Source organism: Loxodonta africana, chromosome 14, assembly GCF_030014295.1.
Source record: "Loxodonta africana isolate mLoxAfr1 chromosome 14, mLoxAfr1.hap2, whole genome shotgun sequence".
In the NCBI taxonomy this organism is placed as follows: Eukaryota; Metazoa; Chordata; class Mammalia; order Proboscidea; family Elephantidae; genus Loxodonta; species Loxodonta africana.
The window spans coordinates 79,315,630-79,339,475 of record NC_087355.1 but is presented as its reverse complement, the minus strand read 5'-3'; the positions used below and the strand labels follow the sequence as shown (position 1 = coordinate 79,339,475).

At 47.3% G+C, this 23,846-nt stretch overlaps 1 protein-coding gene across 8 annotated transcripts in view; it reads left to right on the top strand.

Annotated features, from left to right (window-relative positions):
- The window catches only part of ASAP1 (ArfGAP with SH3 domain, ankyrin repeat and PH domain 1), a 360,432-nt gene that overhangs the window by 320,614 nt on the left and 15,972 nt on the right, over window positions 1–23,846 (top strand). For 7 of the 8 annotated variants that reach the window (XM_064268087.1, XM_064268086.1, XM_064268088.1 and 4 more), the window contains 3 exons: window positions 1,587–1,815; window positions 12,829–12,999; window positions 21,369–21,438. In XM_064268087.1, coding sequence (XP_064124157.1) covers window positions 1,587–1,815; window positions 12,829–12,999; window positions 21,369–21,438 — 470 coding nt within the window. The remainder of the gene's footprint in view (window positions 1–1,586; window positions 1,816–12,828; window positions 13,000–21,368; window positions 21,439–23,846) is intronic. The other variant, XM_064268091.1, reaches the window with a different exon arrangement.

The window sequence follows — 23,846 nt, the reverse complement described above, 5'->3', positions numbered from 1 at the left end:
GAAAAGGCGCATTCTTTGTGAGACTTACCAGGGCTACTTTCTTTGCTCAGTCTTTGACCCGTGTTGAGCAGAGTCTCCTACCTAAGAGCTAGTTAATAATAACAGTTGTCATTTACTGAGGACTTAAATGTGTAGTAGGCAGTGTTAAACACTTCACGTATGTTATCTCAGAGGCACACTCGTGGAATACACATGGATTAAACCCAGCTCGGTCTGACCCTCTCCTGAGTAGTTCTTAACCTCCTCTGAAGGCTCATTTATCTATTTAGGGGACGTGTATTGGGCATTTTCTGTCCGCCAGGCAGGATATAAGGACTGGTCATACAAGATGTCTTAAAGGCATTCATCACTTGAAGAGAAGACAGACACGGGAGTTAATAAGTTATGACACAGTGCCATAAACATTATAACAGGAGTTTGGGGAAAATCCAAAGCAGCGTCCAGAGGACAGAGCAACTCACTCCACCTTGGCACACAAGGAAGACCTTATCAAGGAAGTAACATTTGAGATGGGTTTCTAAGGTTAGGTAGGAGCTGGGCAGGCAAAGAAGTGAGAGAAGTGCCTCGTTACAGGAAGGGAAAAGAGCACACGCCAAGGCAAGGGTCGTGATGTGGCCTGGGATGTCTGAGGAATGGCTAGAAGCCCACCGTGCGGATGCAGCCTCGTGGGCTGGGGAGGGAGCGGCAGGGGCTGCCATGCAGTCAGGCAGGCCAGATGAGGAGGGCATTGCGGGCCAAGTGTGGTCTTTATCCCAGGAGCAGTAAAAAGCCAACAGAGGATTATTGTCAGGAGAGCAGAGTTTCCCGCCAGCTCTGGTCACCAAGTGGAGAATGGGCTGGAGTTGAAAGAAACTGGGGTGAAGGGGCCGTTTTGGAGGCTAGTACATCAGTGGGCGATGGTGAGTGAGTGTGAGGGACGATCCGGAGGTATCCGTGCAGGATGTGGTAGCTCTGGATGTGAAGGATGAGGGAGGAGACCAGAATGATACCGCGGATTCAGCTTTGGAATATTGAGTGGATGAGGGTGTCATCAACCAGGAGCGCAAATCCCCGAGACGCTTCTTAGGTAGTTGAAATGCATTTGGGATCCAGGCGGTTGGGTTTGGATTTATAGTTTTGTGGGTCCTCAGCATGTCAGTAGCTGAAGCATGAAGCCACGGGTATAGATGAGTTTACTTTCAAGGAGAATGTCAAATGAGAGTTGAGGGCTGAGCACTTCAGCATTTCAGGGGGTAAGTAGGGAAGGAAGACGGTATAGCATGTCACAGATAGGTAAAGATAGTGTTCAAATGTTCTTGCATAAGAAGGTATTTGTTACTTAAGCGTGACATCTGAACCTTATAGTTCTGATGCTCCTGCTGACCCCTGACCAGTGTCTCACTGTGAGGCCCTGGCCAAAAAGGCAGAAATGGGATGTCTGCTCCCCTCTCCTGACGGGGTCCTGGCTTTCAGGCCATCACTGTGGCTGACCTCAAGTGCAGACTGCCGGACCCCAGATTACTGACCAGCCCACCCTGCAGAGGTCCCCCATAGCCCTCAACTGTGGTCCCTGGTTACTCTCTCACCCCTGTTATTTCCTTTGCCAGCCAAGCCCTGTCAAGAAGGAGCGCTCGCCGCGGCCTCAGAGTTTCTGCCACTCCTCCAGCATCTCCCCGCAGGACAAGCTGGCCCTGCCAGGGCTCAGCACACCAAGGGACAGGCAGCGGCTCTCTTACAGCGCCTTCACGAACCAGATCTTTGCCTCCACAAGCACAGACTCTCCCACGTCACCGACTGCAGAGGCTCCTCCACTGCCTCCTAGGAATGCCGGGAAAGGTATGGGCTTTGCAAAGGGCTTTGTGGCTCCATCCTCAAAGCTGGTATCTGCCCAGCTTTGAGGTGAGTGTAGCAAGGCACGTTTTGAGTGGCAGGGCATAGAATGTGACATCATTGGCAGCGTGAAGTAGGGGCCTTGCAAGCATTTGCCGAGGGCCAGCAGTGGGAGAATTGCTATTACGGGCCCTCCTCAGGCAGCAGCTTGTGTAAGCCGCCCCAAAGTTTTATGAGGCATGTGCTTTTGTGTCCATTTTACAGATGAAGAAACTGAGGTAGAATGACTTGCCCAAGGTCACACAGCTGGTTGGTGGCAGAATCAGGATTCACTGCATAGTTTCAGAACCTATACTCTTTCTTCTACTAAAGAATGGGGTAGAATATTTAATTCTTTGAAAGGTTTCTTTCCTCTACACTAAATGCAGTCTGTTGAAGATGTTCGTAGTAACAGTGGCAGTAATGGTTACAAAGCACTCACCTTGTGAGAGGCCCTGAGCCAGGCTCTTCTCATGTCACGGAGCAAGGAGGGCACTATAGTCACTGGCGATATGCAGACCAGGGTCTGTGGTGCAGCTGTGTAGTGTAACTGCCTAAGGCTCTCGGCTCCTTGGAATTCTCGCCCAGGTCCTGAATGACCAGAGCGCATGCTCCCGTGCGCTCTGCGGGTGGTCACTCCTGTCAGCCACTACCTGGGGAAGAGCTTACCCAGGGAGCTAATCAGCCATTGCCAGACCCCTCCACAGGATGAGGCCACGAGCTGATGGTCCAACACCCTGTTCTGTAGCCACAAAGTGCCTGCTCTGGGTCCACAACCATAGAGTGGGCCTGCTCAGGAAGTCAGCTTGTTCCCACCTGGACAGAGCCAGCTGGAGGCCCAGAAACACCACCACCAAAGGGTCATCCCAGCTAGTGGAGAAGTCGAGAGGTGCCAGGCCTATAGCCCTGAGTATGGTCCTGGCCGTAAATCTAAATGCAAGACTCACTCTGTGTCCTGTGCACCACCACAGGTTTTGAGGGCCTCTCAGTACACAATGCCGGGCCTATTGGAATCACACTGGGGTTTTTTTCTGGGAAATGTGAGCTTTATTCAAAACTGTTTTTTCAGAGCTCATTCTCCATTGAAATTCGGTTATAAATAGAAGCTGTGTTCTTAGAGAGGCCCCAAATGGCCTCGTAGATCATAAAATAACGGAGAAAAGTTAAAGTAAGGCTTTGGCATGTACAGGACTTGTCAAAGATAACCAGTGACCATAACAGTAATAGCCATGGAAGCCAAAGGCTAACCCACAAGTGTTTTTCTAACTGTTCACGTATGATACCAGAACATACATACAGCATCAGATGCTTTGTAAATCACTAGCTAATTAAGTTGAGGTCTGAAGTGTAAGCATACTGCGTGTGTATGCTTACTTCTGGGTACTGGTATTCCTCATCAGGGTAGCGATCTGATAAGGGCATAGATCTGCTCTGCTCCCCTAGAGGGGCCTGTGAGACACCCCCAGACCAAGTTAAACAGTTGAAGATGCTGCTCTGAAAGATTTTTAATTGTGGTTTCCCACATAGTAGTGATTGGCCTATCAAGACAAGCAAGCCCTGTACCTGTTGAGAGAGCCTCCAGGTAATTGAGAATCTTAAAAAGGGTCTACAGGAGAAAATGGCAACAGAGTGCCGGGGGCCAAGAGGCCCCATCACTTCGCCCCACCCCTTTCTTGCATTTCATTTCAAGGGAACATAGAAACCCATAAAATATACCATCGGACCAGGTGCCAAGCATATTGCTCCTGCCGTGAATGAATTCTAACTAGCTTTTCACCAAAGGCCCAGAAGACAGAGACCAAATGTACTTAGTGACTCAGCTGCCGAACAAGGGCTCAGAGACTTGGCCGAAGCAGCCATGGTCAGCTTAGAACAGCTGCTTAGCCACACCCCCAACCCCCTCCCCAAAAAAGCCCAAAATTGAAAACAGAAATTTCTCCCGGTTTAATATCAGTGTATTTCCAGGCTGCTCGTAGCAGGATGTCAGATTTGGAGATTTGTCCTGTCCGCTGGTGAGGCATAAGAGCACCACCTTCTTGTGACTTTTGTAAGTGACTTGAAGCGTGAGATAAAAGGAGTCGTCGTGGCGCAGTAGTTAAAGCGCTCAGCTGTTAACCAGAAGATCTGTGGTTCGAAACCACCAGCCACTCCATGGGAGAAAGATGTGGCAGTCTGCTTCCGTAAAGATTTACAGCCTTGGAAACCCTATGAGGCAGTTCTGCCCTGTCCTATAGGATCACTATGAGTCAAAATCAACTTGAGGGCAGCGGGTTTGGTTTTGGTTTTTTTTTGAAGCATGAGATGCATGCTTTAGCTAGCTTGGCTCACACGGCCTTCCATGTGGAGAACGGATGATGTTTGAAACAGCGAGTTCTTAGAGGACATTGTTGCGGGTCAGTTGATGCTCTCTCTGCAGAGAGAATTCGCCTCTGTTTTGCGCCCCTACGTTTTTTTCACTTCATTCTTGTTGAACTGGTAGAACATTTGCATGAAAACAAGGATGTCTTGAATCTGTGTTTGGGTTGCCCGTTCTCCACAGCAAGTGCAGCTGAGGTCTCTTTGCAGAAATCATTTCCACAACTGTGAGTTTAGGGGCCCAAAAGGCGAGGCAGAAACAGACACTAATGATAAAGTCCCCACTAATACGGGGTACATTATGAGGAATGACACAAAGAAGGACAGTAGAATTATACTGAGCCCAGCTTAGAAATATTTTTGAGAAAGTTCAGCTGCCTCATCGAGAGTCAAGGAAAACTCCACATTAAGCAAGGCCCACTTGCGCTTGCCCAGAGTTCCAGTCACATCGCAGGAGAACACATCGGATCTGCTCCCAGCCTTGCCATCCTTAACGCTTTCTGCAGAAACTGTTTGCTCTCCAACCACTCGTCACCTGTGGGATCCAGAGGACACAGGGCTATATAAAACTCCATCTGCAGACGTCTCTCACCGTCACCAGCATCCTCCATCTACCCCGGGGTTGCCAAGTTTGATTTATTTTTCATTTTTAAGCTAAAATGTCATAAAGCCATGGAGTTTTTAGAATTTTTTATAGTACAGAAGAATATGGTGGGGAACATGGTATGATAACCCATCCCACAGAGCAGGTACTTGAAAACAGATATGGCTTGCTGTAGTTTATCTGTCTGCTTAATTTAACTGTGTTTTCAAATAATTGTAAGCTACAGAACTATGGTTTTCTTCCATTGTAGAGTTTCATACCTGTTATGTAGCAGTGATAAAAGCTTGTACCTGACGTGGGTCTCTGCCTTACATGAGATTTTCGTGGAAGTTAACAAGAAGTGTATCAAGCATTAGCTCAGTGCCTGGCACATAGGAGAGGCTCCATGGGGGAGCACTGGGCTGCGCTGCTGCCATTAAAGCTACCCCAGCTCCCCAGCTTTAAAAATCAGAGTCCTCTGGGCATAAGGCCAGAGTGAAGAAGTCCCCAAGTCTACTTAATTCACAGGTGCTCTGAATAGTAAAGTGGGCATGTTGGAGGCACCTTAAAAAAAGGATGTGCTTGGTGAATGAATGATGAATCAGATTTCAAAACGCTCACCTAACCTCCCTGAAACTACTAGCTTTTCAAGCTTTCAGAGGCATGAGTAGCTGACGCACTAATTACAGTTCATTTCCATCTGTTCTTTAAGTGGTCCCCAAGAGTCGGGTACCGCGTAGCCTCCTCTGAATGCCACATGAATGTCTCTAAGTATTCATCCCTCATTTCATGCACATTTTCTGTAACACAGAATTTCATCTTCAGACAGGCTGTGGCCTTGGTCTCGTAACTGGCGGGCGATCTGTGCAAAAGCAGCCCAGCGCCTGGCCTCCCAGGAGCTGTAGTGAGGGCTGCTTGAATGAGTTCATGAATACTTGGTATTGTGGAGAATACCAGCAGATGCTACCCTGCCCATCAGTTTAGGTGGAGACTAACTATCTTCAGTAATCAGAGAATATATATAGCCTGGGAGTCACAAGCCCTCTGAGGCAGATTAATCTGTGTGAAGCCAGACCATGGCTCCCTGGGCCCCTGGGCACTCCTGCAAAGCCTTTAAGACTTTAACTGTGTTTTTCAAATAATCATAAGCTACAGAACTATGGTTTCTCCTTTCTCCTCTTCCAGGAAGCTGTTTTTCCCTTGCCCCACCAAAGATAAGGTGGTTCCTTATGAGTGCCAGTTTTGTTCCTTGTACTTGCCTCATTGTAACATGTTGCCAGTGTTAATTGTACACGTAACAACATAGAGAATCCCCGAGAGCCTTCAGAGTAAGGAGGGGCAGTCATAAAATTAAACCAGATTCTGTGTTTGACAGTTGACCTGCTGAAGACCCTTTGGCAAAATGTTGGCCGTGGTTACGCCCAGACTTGCATAAGCACTTTGCCCAGCGTTTCTCCCACTTTCCTATGAGGTCTGTGGCAGTGGTTAGAGGAGGGCAGGGAGGAGTGGAAAGGGAGGAGACGTCTTCAGTGTGTAAGGGGCTGTCCCCACTGTGCACTCCTGAGTAACTCAGGCTCCTGGGGAACTATTTCCCTGTCAACAGCGTTGTTCATGTACTGATGACTATACGATTTCCTGTTTATTTTCATCTCCTGGGAGGCCAGCTGATATTAAAGCTTGCCGTGGGCTGTCTTTCTTGACTTGTGTTGGATTTTATGTTTTATTTTGGCGGCAGGGGGGGCTATTTTTGTCTGTCTTCCCCAGTCCTTTTAAAATCATTCCACAGGAATCACCTTGCACTGGCCATCTTGCCGTGGTCCCTCCTCGCTCGGGGTCGCTGTGGCTAAGTCACGAGCTGCCAGGGTGTGGGAAGGGGAGGAAGTCTCATTGTGCTTCTTGGGAAGGCCAGCGTCCACGAATGGATAAGCCATTGCTAAAGAACTGACGTCAACTTGCTTGAATCGTGGTACTTTTCGTTATCGGTGCCACAGGAGGAGATCAAAGGACAGTGGAGAAGTTGGCCCACAGAGCAGTGGGACTGTGTCATGCACTGGCCGGCCCAGCTGCTGACTCACTGTTGTGACCCAGCCCCCTACACGACCTCGCGTGCCTCTGTTTCCCCATCTGAGCATGGAGGCGATAATAGCTTCTTTATTCTACACGTAGGGTCCTTCTTTATGTCAGTATGCAGTACTGTCTCTTTATCTACATTTTTGAAGTATTTAGTATAGACTTCTCACTCTTTTTTGCTCTGTATTATAAAAACTATTAGAAAATGAAGGTGAATTTTTCATTTGTGTTGTCCGGAGTTTTGTATATCCGTTACTTCCACCATTGCCCCACATATATAGCATGTTCACATGTGTAAACTATACTCCTCCAGACAGTTTTTTCCAAAAACTGTGAAGATAATTTGGAAGGCCATCTTCTAGGTCTTTTTTTTTTTTTCTTTGAAATTTCAAAGATGTACTTTTATTTGGTCTCCCAGCATGGATGACCTGAGTGTTCTGCTTTACTAAAAACAAAATGTACAAGGACATTGAAAAAGAATCTTCCTTACGTAACCATGAATTATGTTTCCATAGACACATGCTGAGTTCCCAGGATGTGGCAGACATTGCCCCTGGGAGATAGGAAGACAGTACAGCTCTTACCCCAAGGAAGCTTACAGTGCAGGTAGGGAGAAAAAGCACAGTTCTGATGTAAGGTAGAAAGCATTTCTGCCATTAAGCCTTGTGGAAGTCCAGAGGTAGAAGCAATTACCCCAGGGGCAAAGCGGGTGGATTAGAGACGGTTTCTGGATGAGGTTACATTTGAGCTGACCCTTAAAAAGATAAGGATGCAGAGGTGAAGTGAGAATGCAGATAAGTCCCTGCATTTTCTGGACGGGGACCACCTGGTGCCATCGACAGAGAGAGAAGCAGCGTGTTGTCATGGCTGAGAGCCCAGCCTTGAGTCAGATGGAGCTGGGCACTGGCCAACTTCATCTACTTACCTGACCCTTGAGTCTTTTTACCCTTAGATGATGATGATGATGATACTAACACTAACACTTTACAAGGTGAGTTCTAGATGGAATGCATATAAAGCCCTGAAGTTTTAGGTCAGGCACTTAGTGCTTAATAAATGGCAGCTCTAGAGAATTTTGAAGAGCATGCTGGTTGTGATTCTAGGATTGGGTTTTTATAACTATATTTCGAGGTAGATGAGTAATTTTCTAGAAGGACCATTTTTCTGGACTAAGTGGGCAGATTCCCTTGTTGTTGAAGGTCCTGTCTAGTGAGATTTTCTCAAATCACCTCTGTAGTCTGAGAATATGTTGTTTCCCTATTCGGGGCTTTGGTAAACAGGGAAATATCAGTTCCTGTGGGGGCTCAGGAGGCAGCAGCTGCAGCCTTTGGAGAGTCCGCAGGACTATGGCCTGAAAATAGCCCTTGGGCTGCCAGGGTGAGCACAGTGCCCCTGAGACAAGCATTGTTGACACATGGGTGAGCTTCCTGAGCTTTGGCGCATGCTGGGTGTATTTCTGCCACGTAGCTTTCAGTTAGAGGCACCTCCGAGGCCCTTTGTGCTCAGGTAGGCTCAGGTGAGAACTCAGTGGAGTTGAAGGCACCAGCAGGATGTCCAAATGTAATGACCAGGAGGCCATTGAAAGTGAGGGACAAAAACCCAGGAGGCGGCACAGGCAGGCTCAGGGATGGGGAGGCTGTCCACGTAGAGAGGGGTCTCTATTGCCAAGGGGGGAAGAGTAGAGCAGAACTTGGAGGATACCCTTAGAGAACAGGAGGGGGAGGAGGAAGAGGAGGAGCCACAGGAACAGGAAATGCCCGCACACTCATCCCCAGTACCCAGCTCAGTGCCTGACATGCAGAGAGGCTTGCAAGTGCCTCCAGAATGAATGGGGAGTGACAGAGCCACCAGTGGATGTCAGCAGAGCAGTTCTTATAGACCCTTTCCAATAGTGGCTGAATATTAAAATGAATGTGTCCAGTGAGGTTGTCGTTGTTAGGTGCCGTCAAGTCTACTTCAGCTCATAGCAACCCCACGTGACAGTAGAACTGCTAGGATTCCCTAGGGTGTAATCTTTACGCGAGCAGATCGCCAGGTCCTCCTCCCACGGAGCTGCTGGGTGGGTTCAAACCATTGACCTTTTGGTTATTGGCCAAGGACTTAACCATGGTGCCACCAGGGTTCCTTCCAATGAGATTAGCGGATACATAGACAAGTATATAGGCAAAGAGGTACCAGTCTTCACAATTGGATTCCCTTGAAATTGGCATTGATTCTCAACATTTTAATATTGGTTACAAACAGCTAATAACCTATAACACACACTAGCCAAGGATCTCCATGTAGAAGTTTTGAAAACCCTTTTCCAAATAGAAAATATTTGTTTTGTGTGTTCAAAAAAAAAAAAGAATGCTTGGCTGTCCTCATCCCCTGTGGAACCACGGGTCTGTTGTACACCGCTGTTTAAAGGGTTGAGGAGGTCTCTGTGCTCAGGGTGGAAAACAGATTTTCTGGATGATTGCAACCTCTCTGAGTGTACATCTAGTGCTCCAGCTAACGTGTAACCCTCATAATATCTGGGGTACACTATGTCTCATCTTAGAAGACTAATTATTTAAACCTCAAAGTTATTTATAGCAGCTTTGGAAGACTAAACTGTGTTTTTAAGAAAAGAAATAGAAGCTAATTTGACATAATGGCCAATGTTAGTGGCATCTGAGGTTTGGGGAGTTTTCTCCTGGCTTCCACAGGCCCCTGGCAGAGTTGAAGGGAGTGAATGGGCTCTCCAGGTCACCCCCCTGTTGCTCTGCCACCTATCCGTCTTGCCTCCCCATCCCTTTTTGTTCTTTCTGAGTCAGTACTCATACTTATTTTGCACAAAGCGTCCCCATTAGCGCTTAAGGACTGTTTACTAAGTTTGGTAGTCTTCTGAGCTCTTTAAACCTTAAAAGTTTTAAAGTGTGCTGTTTGGAGTCTAATACAGTGTTTTTCAACCTTTTTTAACTCGTGCCCTTCCAGCCAAGAAGATTTTGTGGCACTTGCCTTTCTGTAGCTTCTGTTACAAAACAGTAGGTGGGTCTTTGTTTACTGAATATGAAATTATATCATAGTATTGACTATTCTTTTTCAAACTTAACACTGGCCGCACTTCCACCGCTCCCCTCCCTGTAGTTTTTGAACTGTTACCCTATGTGAGATATACTGTCCTCCTCAACAATCACCGGCCTTCAAAACCTAGAAATAAAAGTGTATTCATCCATTTATTCAGTAAATACATATGATACACCAGGCCGGAGAAAAGCCTGGCCCTGATAGAACCTACAGTCTAATGGGCATACAGGCAGTAAACAAAGACATAAATAACTACAGGTTTTAACAGGTGGTGTGTAGGAAGGAAGATAAGTGTGTAATGACGTGTGAAACACTAAAAAACCAGTTGTCCTCAAGTCGGTTCTGACTCATAACGACCCTACAAGACAAAGTAGAACTGCCCCATGGGGCTTCCAGGGAGCGGCTGGTAGATTCGAACTGCTGACCTTTTGGGTTAGCAGTCAAGCTCTAAACCACTGCAGCACCAGGGCTCCTGTGAAACATGAACCCTTCCAGTTTTGAAATGGTGACTCAGAAGCTGAATTTTGCATCGTCTGTGATTACAGAGCAATTCCTTGATCACTGCTGGGGCCGTTTATCTTACTGGGAAATCACAGACACACAACTTTGCCGGGAGACGTGGCCCCGTTAGCATTTTGTCTTTGGCAGTTTTTGTCTCCAGACGGGATTTGGAACCTGATTGAATCAGGGCTTCCAGATAGTTCATTCCATTTCAAAACCCTGCTGAGAATTTGTGTTTATACCCCCAGATATACTGAATCAGAACCTGCAGTTTAACAGGATCCCCAGGTGATTCTTACGTATAACCTCCTGGTAACTTGTTAGAAATGCAAATTCTCAGCAGAAAGAACTAATTCGAACCAGAACGAACCAATTTGAAGCTGTGGATCGAATGAGCTTTCAGATGCATGGCATCAGAAAGTCCCTAGGTGGCGATAAAAATGAAATTGCTAGAGGATCTCACTGTTGTCTATTATCCGTTTATTTCCAAGAGGAAAATTGAGCTTCCTGATACTGAGCATTTGTCGGGCTGGTTTTCCTCATGTGCCGAGCACAGGAAATGCTGCCCTGGCTTTCAGGAGCAGGAGTTTTGTATGTTGGGCAACGCCTCGCCAGTCCCAGAGGCCTGCACTGTGGCCCGACTATGTGACCTTAGTCACATCAAGCCCCAGCTCTCCTGGCTGCAAAATGGCGACAGTAATACCGAAGCCCCATACCTCACAGGGTTGTTAGGCAAATCAAGAGGGCTAGCGTGTATGAGCGTTTCGAAAACTACAAGGCATTGTACAAATGCAATAATAACCATCATTTTATTGTTACAACAATAGTTTCTGAAACCACCGTAACTGATACCACGGTTAGGCCTTGTTTTGGGGTAACGATAAGGCTTCCGTCAGATATCACATCAGCAGACCAGAGAGAATGAATTATATAGCTATGACCATTTAATCCTAAAAAAAAAAAAAAAAAAAAAAACCGTTGCCATCGACTTGATCCCAACTCATAGCGACCCTATAGGACAGAGTAGAACTGCCCCATAAAGTTTCCAAGGAGCACCTGGTAGATTCAAACAGCCGCCTTTTGGCTAGCAGCCGTAGCTCTTAACCACTACGCCACCCAGATTTCCTTTAATCCTGAAGCAAATTACAATTCTACTGAGATTGATAGTGTTTACTCCCAAAACTAGACTATCTTAGAGGAATAACGGTTTAAGTCAGTGATGACACTGACAGGTAAAATTGATCACAGGAAATGTGGAAGCTTATTTTACCAAGGAGGGAGGCCAGCAATAATGAAACTTTTCTTCTAACCTGCAGAATGTAGGAAGCTCTTCTGGGGCCTTTCTGAATCATCAGGTATCTTCTACCTGTGTTAGCACGTTTGTCGTGGCAGTGCTCCCGGTGGGTGTCTGTCTCCCCACCCCTTCTTTTCTTTTCATACTTGCAGAAACAATTTTCCATGAACACAGTTAAACCATACACTTGGTAATATTTTATAAAAAGATACTGGTGAAAGTGCCCAGCATATGCCTGGCACATACCAGTCACTTCAGTGTCACTTTGAATAAACAAAACATTTATACTCCTCCCATAACAGCTTTCAAAAACAAATTCCAGTTTTTCTTAAAGCATTAGTTCAAAAGAGGCAGCTTCTGCGGTACTGGTCTCATGTGGGATATTCCATGCCCGTTCGCTTCTTTCCCGCTCTCCTGCTTTTACCTCTGGAGCAAGTTGAGTCTCGTTTCAATCTTCAGAAATCAATGTTTAAGTTATACAACTATTGCCTAGGCTTCCAATGGAAGAAGTGATTTATGATTTCTAGAACAATGCAGAATTGAAGGAAAAAAGTCTTTGGATTTCTCTTTTTTTGCAGGTAACTGTTTACATGAGATCCTTCATTACTTAGAGAAGTAGTTTCTTAAAAACTTCAAACAAAGTTTGCTAACTAAAAGAAAAAGTTTAGTGGAGAGAAAAGGCCTGTCGTAGGAATGCTTTCGTGTCTCACACCCTGGCCCGTTGTTGGCTTAGCCTGTTCTCCGCTCTTTCTCTGTTGGTTTTGCTGGCGCTGCTGTGTGCCTTCTTAGTAGAATTTTGTGATGATTCCAGTGAGTTACTGGTCTAAAACGTGTGTATTTTATTTTCCCCGTCGTACCTAAATGATGACCTAAACCCGTTAGCATGGTGTTGGCTGGCATTTTGTCCCTTAAAAGCATATACTCTTCTTTGTTGTAAATTGTTTTTACCAGCAATTTTTAGAAACCTCATTTGTCTGGATGGCTGGGACTGGCCATGTCCAGGCTTTTTGCTTTTTCGTCGCTGTGTATCATACCACATTTCAATGTGTGGAAGTCGTTGCATACTGGCTGTGCTGTGTCTGCAAGACTGGGATTAACCTTCCTGCCCCATCCGATTCCTTTCCAGGTCCAACTGGCCCACCTTCAACACTCCCTCTAAGCTCCCAGACCTCTAGTGGCAGCTCCACCCTGTCCAAGAAGAGGCCTCCTCCCCCACCACCCGGACACAAGAGAACCCTATCCGACCCTCCCAGCCCACTACCTCATGGGCCCCCAAACAAAGGCGCAGTTGCTTGGGGTAAGTTATCCTAAAGTCAGGGCAAAGTTGCCTGGGGCCAGGCAGCGCGTGGGCTCCACTGGGCAGTGGGCAGTTAGCACGTTCAGAACACGTGCCAGGCTTGGAGATGGAGGATGACTGTACCTACCACTTCAGGCCAAGAAACATTTTGAGAAATATTTAGAACCATCAAAAACTATTTATATTGATAAGGTACTGAGCATTTCTTATGCACCAGGCACTGTGCTGAGCATTCCACAAAATCTCATTGAATCGTTATCCTTACTCTGTGAGGTAGGTATTGTTTAACATCATTTATCAATGAGCAAAGTCTCAGAAAAACAAAGTAACCCATTCTCTTCACAACAACCAGTGTGGTTTTCTTAAGGTATAAATCAGATTGTGGCCATTCCTCTCCCCAACACCCTTTAAAGGTTTCCCACTGCGCTTCGGATAAATTCAGCTCGTACCCCACAGCCCCTTTCATGCCCTCTACTCTCACCACCACCTGGCCCTCTTTCCACTTGTGGGTGTGTCATACTCTTTCCAGCCTTCGGGCCGGTCCACTTACTGGGACTCTGTCGGTTCACCACATGAACGTTTGTCTCCCTGATCCTCCTCTCTGAAGGACCTTCCTGGCAATCCATGTTCCTCAGAGCACCTTATCACAGTGGTAATTTATATGTGCCTGCTTGTTTTTTTGGTGTCTCTCCCGGACTAGAATGTCAGCTCCATGAGAGCAGGGACCCTGTCTCGTTCTCACCTGTGTTTTTGGGGCCTGGCACACAGTAGGTGCTCAGTCATCACTCAGGAATAAGTCAACTACCTGGAGTCAGTTACTTCAGCCACTTCAGTGACATTGACTGCAGTAACGAATTCCTGTCCACAAGGAATACCACTTCCATCTTTCTCTGCCTTTTTAGTTCACCAGAACTTGGTAGCAGCCTGCTGTTGGTCCGAGGGCCAGAACCAATCCTCTTCCTGTCTCCCAGGGCCCAGCAGCGTCCTGGCCCACAACATGCCAGGCACTGAGACAATCTTTGCTGAATGAGCGTGGCAGTTTACACATCACACTTTGTCCTTCTAATGAATTTCACTATGGTTTTTTTTTTCTTTGTTTGGTTTTGTTTTTTTAATTGCACTTAATCATACTGAGGACTTGATTCTTTTAAAGCCTGTAAGGAGCCCTGGTGGCACAGTGGTTAAAACGCTCGGCTGTTAACCAAAAGATCAGCGGTTTGAGCCCACCAGCTGCTCACTGGGAGAAAGATGTGGCAGTCTGCTTCCGTAAAGATTTACAACCTTGGAAACCCTATGGGGCAGTTCTGCTCTGTCCTGTAGGGTTGCTATGAGTCAGAATCCACTCGATGACAGTGCAGTGGCTTTTTGGTTTCCAAAAGCCTGTATGTGGTGTTCTGAATTTGGGAGGGGGTTGAAAAAGCTCTGCTCCCCATTTGCAGATTGGTACAGCTGTCTTTCGTCCAACCCAGACGCCAGGTGTGTATTGAGCCTCTCGGTCTTTATTTTGGGCACTTACTCTGCCTAGCGCTTGGCCTTCTAACCTGTGTGCTGAAGGAGTTCGCAGTCTAGTGAGGGAGAGACGTGTAAACAACTCATTAAAACACAGTTCTTTACTGTAAGGGTAGACGTGCAAAGTAAAGATGGGAAGTGCTGGAAAGTGGAGCATCACTGCATGGGAAGGCAAGGGAAGACTTCACAGAGAGGAGGCATGTGAGATGGGTGTCGATGAATCAGCTCACCAGGCGAAGCCAGCAGGGAAGAACAGTGGGGCCTATAGGCACGCACACATGTGCGTGTGAAGTCAGTCCTCACCTTTACAGAGGTTGCACAGCGAGGCCTTCAGGAGTTCCCACGTTTCCTCAGGAATTTACCCCAGACAGCATTCTGTTGAAAGTCACTGATTCCCTGTGTGGATTTTCCTACCACAAATTAACCTTTTTTTCTAATTTCAGTAAACTTCGATCCTGTCGTCTAACTGGTTTTTGATTTCTGTGTAAAGTTCATGGTGCCTGCATTCACATTACAGAAGCAAGCATTCCACAGTTAAATTTACCAAAGCGCTGTTTTCTACCTGAAGAGTCATCGCATCCTTAGGTTTCATTTTGTCACAGCGCTCAGCAGCTGGTTGTTTTTATTTTTTGGTGGGGGGTAGTAGTGGTGGCATTTTTCACTAAGAAATAAAGTTGTCGTCACCTTCTGAGCCTCACTGCCCCCTGACAGTGAGTGGGACCCCCAGAGCTATGGAAAGGTGGGCACTAAGCCATCTGCTGGTTTTTCTCACCAACTAAGAGCCTCTTGCCCGCAGCCAGGCTTGAAGGACAAAATCAAAACCTGTCTTCAGCAACAGTGACAATTCCTCACATGTCACAGACTTTGGGGGTCACTCACAACTCCAACTGGTGATTCTGGAGTTACCAAAGCCATTCTTTGTGTGTTAGTTTGGTGCACATCTGTGAGACACACACACCCCCCACAGCTGGACTTTTCGTTGGGTAGGTTAACATCGCTCTCATCCTGTTGTCCATGCTTCATGTGGCATGGTCACTGCTTGGTTTTCTTCCTGTCTCCTGCTGACATGGTGTCCCAGAGGCCAAAGGCAGGGCCCAGCCTGGTTGTTGGTGATGCGCACAGGGGATCCGACTCCTAGACAGCATTTCTCTAGGATACCTGCAGCCTAACGCAGTCTGTGCGCCTCTCTTTCCAGTGCCCTTCTGTTCCCCTAAACGTGCCAGGGCTCAGGGAGGGGTGGGCAGCAGGACCAGAGGTGGTGGAGGAGCAGCCTTGTAGCTCTTCCCAGGCCTGGCTATCCACCCCCGGAAACAGCATGTCTGCTGTAGTGAGGTCCATCAAGTTCCTGGTCTACCTTTCCTCCCATCGTATCTGAGCCTAGATACTGTTCCCTCCTCCGTGTGGATGGTTAGTCATCCTTCAAGATGTGCTGTCCTGTGACCTGCCTAAGAGACCCTCCCAGGTCCAGCCACCACCTCTGCCCCCTCTCCTCTCCCCTCTGGCATAGGGGTCATCCCAGTGGCTCTGTGTGCATACCTGATTTTCCCCAGGCACTGTGAGCTCCTCACAAGGCTGTGTGCTGCTTCTCTGTCAGTAGAGCAAAGGACTTCAGTGTGGACTTGAGTGTCATGCTGCCTGGATTCCAGTCCCCTCTCTGCCCTTTGGTAGCCCTGTGACTCCGAGCAAGTGCTTTTTAATTCTTCTGTGCCTCATTTTCTCCAGCTGTAAAATGGAGCTAGAAATAGTCCCTATATCGTACATAGAGCTCTCATGAGGATTAAATGAGAACAACACATGAAAGTCAGGGCCCAGAACATAGAAAGCACTCGCACACGTTAGCTGTTGTTGCAGTATTCTCAGCCTGGCGTTCTGCTGGGTGAATGGATGGTAGTCAGGCGTGGAAACCTGTATTCGTTTCCTGAGGCTGCTGCAACAAATGACGGTGAGCACGGTGGCGTAAAATCCGGGAGTCTACCCTCTCACGGTTCTGAGGCTAGAAGTCTGAAGTTGGCACCTGTGATGTTTCTCAGGGCTAGTGTTGATAAGTTCTCTCACAGTGCGCCAGGAATGTTGAGCACTTTACATGCATGATCTAATTCTTAACTACAGATGCTCTGAGTAGGAAATGTTATTACCTCGAGCTTAAGGATGAGGACACTGGGACCCGGAAAGGTGAAGTACCATGCCCAAGGCCTGGCAGCTGGTAAATGGGTAGCAGGCCTTGACACCAGCATGCACAGCTGTGAGCCTGCGCCTGTCACACTTTATGTGCATGACACGTGACAGTGTTGTGCTGGCAGAGGACACTCCAGCGATTGCATTGCCTGTTCCTCCTCTCAGCAGTCGTTCCTCTGAGCTAAGACATGAAGAACGTGGTACGTTAGAACAACGAGCCCAGAAAACAGGAGCATGCTTCCCCCCACCCGCCTGTGACACCTGGTCCTCCCCCAGCATTGAGCCCTGGTGCACGATGCCGGGGCAGGGCACCACTCTGGGCTTTCTCCCTGCCAGAACCACAGTGTCCACAGCACCCAAAATAGCCCAGGCCTCACATTTCTGCAGCCTGCTACTGTGAAGAATTCAACCATCCATCTCAGGAAATTTCTGAGGCACTCTTTTGATCAGATAACAAATAGGCCTGTGGGCAGATTTGGGTTTTATGGGGACTTTATGATTTTTGAAGTGGCATTTCTTTAAACCTCCGTTTTGAGGCATAATTTATTTATAACCTACCTCGTAAGAGACCAAGATATATTTTAAAACAATTCAAATAAAGTTAATAATGAAATGAGGGCAGAAAGGGAATAAAGATAGCAAAGAAAGAGAAAGTCCAGGAGTGTGATATCATCAAAATGCGTAGCTTAAGGTCATGTCCAGTGGCTGTGAGTGGACCACAGATTTGAGTCTGAGGTTCTTACAGCCAAGAAGAGCAGAGAAAAAAGTAGAACTGACCCTTCTGGCAGCAAGAAGGTGAACTCTGTACTCAGACTGGAGATTGTTGTGATTAATACCTGAGAGCATCTTCCCCTGGGACCCTTGTCCTTGGTGTGTATTCAGAGAAGTGTTTGTGGTACACATCATGATAAACCATCATGTACCCTGCACAAACGCTCTGGAGACCCGAGTTCTGATCCGGGTTCTACCAGTCCCTGGCTGAGTTACTTCTGGGAAATCACTTGTGTGCCTCACCTTTGGTCACTAAGACCTAAAAAAAAAAAAAAAAAGACCTAAACGGTGTATAAATGTGTTTACATAGAGGGTAGATGACTACCCATCCAGGTGTGTGAGATTTCAATCAAGCTGTGGGCAGAGAAGCTGACCAGTCAGCACTGTGGTCCTGTCATACCAGCAGGCACCTGGTGACAGCTCTGTCCCAGACATTGTGCCAGGAAGTGGGTCGCAAAGATGAACAAGGCAGCGTCCCTGCCTTTGAGGGCTTACACACTGACTAAAGCCTCATTCCTGCCACTTCCCATCAGAGAGCTGTGACTTAGTAACAACTATTTGTGCAGTGCTTCCTGTGGACCACACTGGGCTCAGCACTTGTTAAATCAAACCCAAACCCAGTGCCGTCGGGTCAGTGCCAACTCCTAGCGACCCTACAGAACAGAGTAGAGCTGCCCCATAGAGTTTCCAAGGAGCGCCTGGTGGATTCAAACTCCCGACCTTTTGGTTAGCAGCCGTAGCTGTTAACCACTGTGCTACCAGGGCTTCCTCAGCACTCCATAGCTGCTCTCTTTGAACGTTCCTAGCCATTTAGTGTGATAGGTGCTGTTGTTATTCCCATTTTATAAAGGAGGGAACTGAAGCTTAGCAGAATAAGCCATTCGATGCAGTTATACCCACTGGTCAGTGGTAGAGCTGGAATTCACAACCAGGTTGTCGGGCTCCCGAATCTGCAGCTCTGACCACTCCTCCCTGATGAGGTCATGGGCCCACAAGGGGGAGTAGCCAAATCTGGCTAGAGAAGAATTCTCAAGAAGTGGCTTTGAAGATGTTCTTTGATAGGAATTCCCACCAAGAGTGGGAGAGGACAGGCATTCCAGGCAGAAAGGACAGGACCGTAAAAACAGATAAGGTCTTTGGAGATCAGAGAATCATGTTGAGTAGCCAGAGAACAGGGTTAATGAAGACTGGGCACCTGGGCCTGTGGATAGTGGGCAGCAGCCCCGACAGCAGGATGGGGGACCACAAGCAGGGCCAGGGGCTTTGCAGTGCTGAGGCTGTCACATTCACAGTCTTATGCACAACTAGGTTAAGAACCACTTGCTTGGAGTGCTTACTGCCTAGAAAGGGAATTAGCAGGTGCAGTGGTTTATTCCCCAGACGTGGGAATTTCTTTGACATCTTGATCGATATGGCTCGTTTCAGTCTGAAGGTGTGAGGTTTGAGAGCCAGCCCTGGAGATTTGGCAGTGAGCATGGAGCTGAGAAGAAATGCCTGCCTTAAAGGGAATTGCAGCACAGTCAGAGAATTTAGTAAGATGTCTCCAAAGAAGTCCTCAAATACTAAATTATGGGCTCTTGGAAATGTAACGATGGCTAGAAGAAATATCTTACTAAAATTAAGCAAAACTAAAGTTGGAAGTCTTTGGCCCCGGTAACTCCAGTTTTGCTTGTTTCTTCTTGCATTGATATACCAAGAGTTAGAAAACGTTCTATCCAGAGGGGCAGTAGGATCCCTCCTCCCTGCTCTGACAGAGTTGGGAATGAGATAGAGTGTGGTAGTCCAGAGTACAGACCTGGAGGCAGGCTGCCTGGCTTTTGGCCCATCTCTGACCCTTACCAGGTACTTGACCTTGGGCAAGTTACTTTACCTCTCTGTGTGTTTCTTCATATATAAAAAAGGGGATTCGATTACCTAGCTTATAAGCATAATTAACCATAATATGGTACTTAACACAGTACCTACCCAGGGTCAAAAAAGAAACCCACTGCCGTTGAGTCAATTTTGACTCATAACCCTATAGGACAGAGTGGAACTGCCCCAGAGGGTTTCCATGGAGTGGCTGGTAGATCCAAACTGCCAGCCTTTCGGTTAACACCCAAACACTTAACCACTGCGCCACCAGGGTAAGTGCCCAATAAATGGTAGTCATTGTTGTTATTACCATTGGGGCAATGTGATGGGTAATGAAGAGCACAGAGACTCAGTTCAGGACTTCTAGGTACAGTTAAACATGTGACCTGAGGCCCTTCATTCACTTACCCTTGTTTCCTCATCTTTAAAATGAGTATAATGTTACCAGTCTGATGTTGTGAGGTAGGATGATGAGGACCGATGGGCAGCTGTTGATGCCGTTGAGCATGTCCTGTGATGACTAGCTAAGTCCTTTTCTCAACCCCTGTCTCTTCACCTGCCCTCCCATTTCTGGGCCTCTGGGCAGGGTGGTTAGAAGAAGGGGCTCTGCTAAGGGTGGATCTTCAGAGCACTCATCAGGAGGGCAGGCAAGGAAGTGAACTAGAGTCACAGAGATGGTTGTGCCCTGCACATTCCAGAGGGTTCCTTCTAGGCACCTGCCAGCTTGGGGCCTGTATTAGTTTCCTGGGTGGCTTAAAGCAATAGAAATTTACTCTCTCACAGTTCTGAAGGCCAGAAATCCAAAATTAAGGTGTCGGCAGGACCATACTTCCTCCAGAGGCTCTAGAGAAGGATTCTTCCTAGCTTCTGGTGGCCGTAGGCAACATTTGGTATTCCTGGGCTCGTAGGTGCCTCACTCCAGGTTCTGCCTCCGTCTTCGCGTGGCCGTCTTCTCTGTGTCTGTGTATGCAGCTTGCCTCTTCCCGTAAGGACACCAGTCATTGGATTAAGAACCATCCTAATCCAATGTGACCTCAACTTGACGACATCTGCAAAGACACTGTTTCTAAATAAGCTCATATTCACAGGTTCTGGGTAGACATAAATTTGGGGGGAAACTGTTCAACCCCCATATAGGGCCCCAGCACTGCACTGCACCGTGTGACGGGTCACAGAACAGCCCACTTTTATTCAAAGCAGGCTTCTTCTTACCTTCTCCTGGACAAAGTGTCCTCTCTGCCTCTGGCTTTACTGCTCCCCTGTTAGAAGGCCCCCCTGCTCAGAAGCCACATCCTCCAAGAGTGCCCCTGCCCCCTCTTCCCAGCATGATTTTAGACACTTTCCTCTGCATTTCTATAGTAATCAACGCTATTCCTTCTACATTATTTGTATAGCTATGTATGAATTTCCCAGGCTGGATGGTAAACTCACTGAGAGCAGTGATAGCATTTTATTTGCTTTTGTGCTCCTGCTCCACATTCGCGCTTTGCACATAGTAGATGCTTAATAAATGTTAGCGTTTGAGTGAATGAGTAAGTGATGACTAAACAAGTGACTGAGATGACCAGTATTACCACTCCACTAAATAGTACTCACCTACACACATGTACGCGCACACACACGCACACGCACACGTAACTTGTGAGTTGGATGTTTCTTTTGAATCTGGCTCCTAGGGGAAGTCTCCTGACATAGGAACCGCTGGGTGAACTTGGAATTTTATTCCTCTTCCTCTGCTCCTCTGCTAAAAACAAGATCCTGAGCCAGTGGGACATCACCAAGGTCCTGTCACCTTAAGAAGGCGAGCCCCAGGAGCTAGCTGCCCGCTTCTTGGACAGACTCCTTTCATAGCAGTGGGCACATTGTCAGAGCCCCAGAACTGTGCTTGGTTTGGTTTTGTTTTAGCGACAGAAATGCCTGCTGTTCTAGGTTGGGTTTTTAGATGTCTTTCTGGAACCTGAGGGATTCCTGCTCCGTTTGCCAGTTTGCCAAATCCACATCGTCCCGTGTTCTCTTCCCTGTCTGAAGACAAAAATTGCTGCATTTGGTCTTCCCTGTAGGTAACGATGTGGGTCCATCATCTTCAAGTAAGACGGCGAACAAGTTTGAGGGGCTCTCTCAGCAATCGAGGTAAGCCGTCTACAATTTCTGTCACTCGCTGGGCTCAGTGTTGTAACGGAGAGAAGTACGGGAGGGGGTGTTAGCAGCCTTCCCAGTGCTGTTCAGTTGTGGTCAGCCAGCTGGTGCTGGTCCATGATGAGAAGCTAAGTGTCTGCCCTGGGCGTGTGTGTCCGCATCCGATTGCTGAACAGCATCAAGCAGCCTCGCTGGCACCAGTCTGCAGACCGTGTATCGAGTGCTCAGCTCCCGTCCCTCCCTCAGGGTGGGTCACAGAGTCCACGCTGATCTTTAACAGTTACTGCCGGAATGAGTTTTTCTTTTTTTTTAATTAAGTAATTTTGTTTTATTACTTTGCCACTTGGCTCCTTTTTGCAGACTTGGAAATGAAAAGATACTCCCTGGGGAAATCTGATACCCGGAGACATTCACACATACAAATATGACTTTTTGCATCTTCCTATCTTAAGGATTTTAGGCTAGTCTGAAAGCTGTGTTCCTTTTTTTTTTTTTAAGTCGGATGGTATACTTTAGAAGATATTCTCTGGGCAATATTTATCCCATCCTAACCCAGAGGGTTCTCTTGATGTGTGGCCTAAGATGAAGACACTGAGCCACTTCCAGACCAAGACTTCCCAGAGTTCAGCAAAGATAAAAGCACAAATCCTCATTTCCTTTACCACCACTATCATATTTAATCTTTACAACCCTGTGAGGTGGGTCCAAGTATCATCATCCTTGATTTTAAAGATGAGGAAACAGGGACCTGGAGGGGTTAAGTACAGGTCACACAGTTGTAAATGGCAGAGCTGACCATTCCCCAAGCCCCACACTGTCCCTTTACCCACGTGTCCTGTTTTTCATTCCTCATTCAGTTCTCTTCCTTCACCCATGCTTTGGGGGGTGCTTTAAGATGGAAGTTGTGGTGGTCTTCCAGAGTAGAGATCATGTCCGACATAGAGAAAGGGCTCATAAAAAGATTGTTAAACTGGGTCAAGCTGACTGTAAACTAGAGCATTGGCGGTGGATTATGTTTTCAGCCCACCCCGCACACAGTCACGCATACACGTGTATGCATACAGCAGCAGCAGCAGCAGCTGCGTGTTCATAGCAAGGAGTCCAGGTCCACCCACACGTAGTGTCAGTCCACCAGGCTCTGCTTAAGCGGTTTCTGAAACTCGAGGCCTCTGCTTTAGTAACGTTGCCAGGAATAACTGTGGTGCCCACATCAGTCATTGGCAGTGTGCGTCCTGAAAAGATGCTGAGGCAGGACACTGGAAAAACACACTCCAAGAGAAATCAGAAGTAAAGCCCCCTCACGCTCACCACTTCTCATTCAGCAATGGCTCTGTCTCAGCGACGTTGTCCTCCAGTAGCCCTGCAGTTAGTGAGCTGTCGCTCGAGTTGAGGAAAGAGCAGTTCAGACCCAGGGTAACCTGAGGACCCGAAGGAGCAAGAAGGGAACGAGGACATATTCTCTGCTTTCTTTGACTCTTTGGTTGGTTGGTTTGGTTTTTCCTTTTAAAAAAAAATGTAATTGAGCTAGAAATGAGGGCGGGGGCAAATCAGAGGGCACCAGAAAAGGAGATACAAGATATTAAAAGGCGGTTCTTGGCAGATCAGCTCGGGTACTGTGCTCTGTTGCTTTCCAGGTCTGCAGTGCTCGTGGGCATTTCAGTGTGGCAGGAGATGAGGTTTATTTAACATTTGAATATTCAGACAACATGGTCTTGGCCTTCGCCTGTTCCAGGCACTTGGGCTTTTTTTCCCCCTACTCACTTAAAAGTCCATCAAAAGGAGGAAAAGATCAGAGAAAAACTGTGAAGATCTGAGAACCTGGTGACACAACTCTTGAGAGTTAAGCTGCTAACCTAAAGGCTGGCATTTGGAACCTACCCAGGGATCTGTGGGAGAAAGGCCTGGCAATCTGCTCCTGTAAAGATTATAGCCAAGAAAACCCTACAGGGCAGCTTTACTGTCACATGGGGTGATTGTGAGCCAGAATCAACTCAGTGGCACCCGACAATAGTAGAAGAAGTAGGAGCTTTGAAATCAGAGCTAAGCCTAAATTTCTGCTTCCACCACTGACCAAACACGTGACCTTCAGCAAGCCACTTAAAACCCATACACTTGAGTTTCCTTACTGAAAACAGGGATGCCGAGAGTTACTTCGCAGGGCCACACGAGGTGAGTTGCTTCTGTGTAATAGCTGTAGCTGACCTTGGGGTCATGATTTACAGGGTCAAGGGCTTTTATAAATGTCATTACCTCCAGAAAAGGTTGAAGAGAAGGAAGAGTTAGGCTTTATCACTAAGGCACTTTTTTTTTCCACCCTGTTCCCCCCACCCCCCGCCCCAGCCAGGCAGACTTTGAATTATAGAAAATAGATTATAATCTTTTGCTAAAGGAATTTTAAAAGG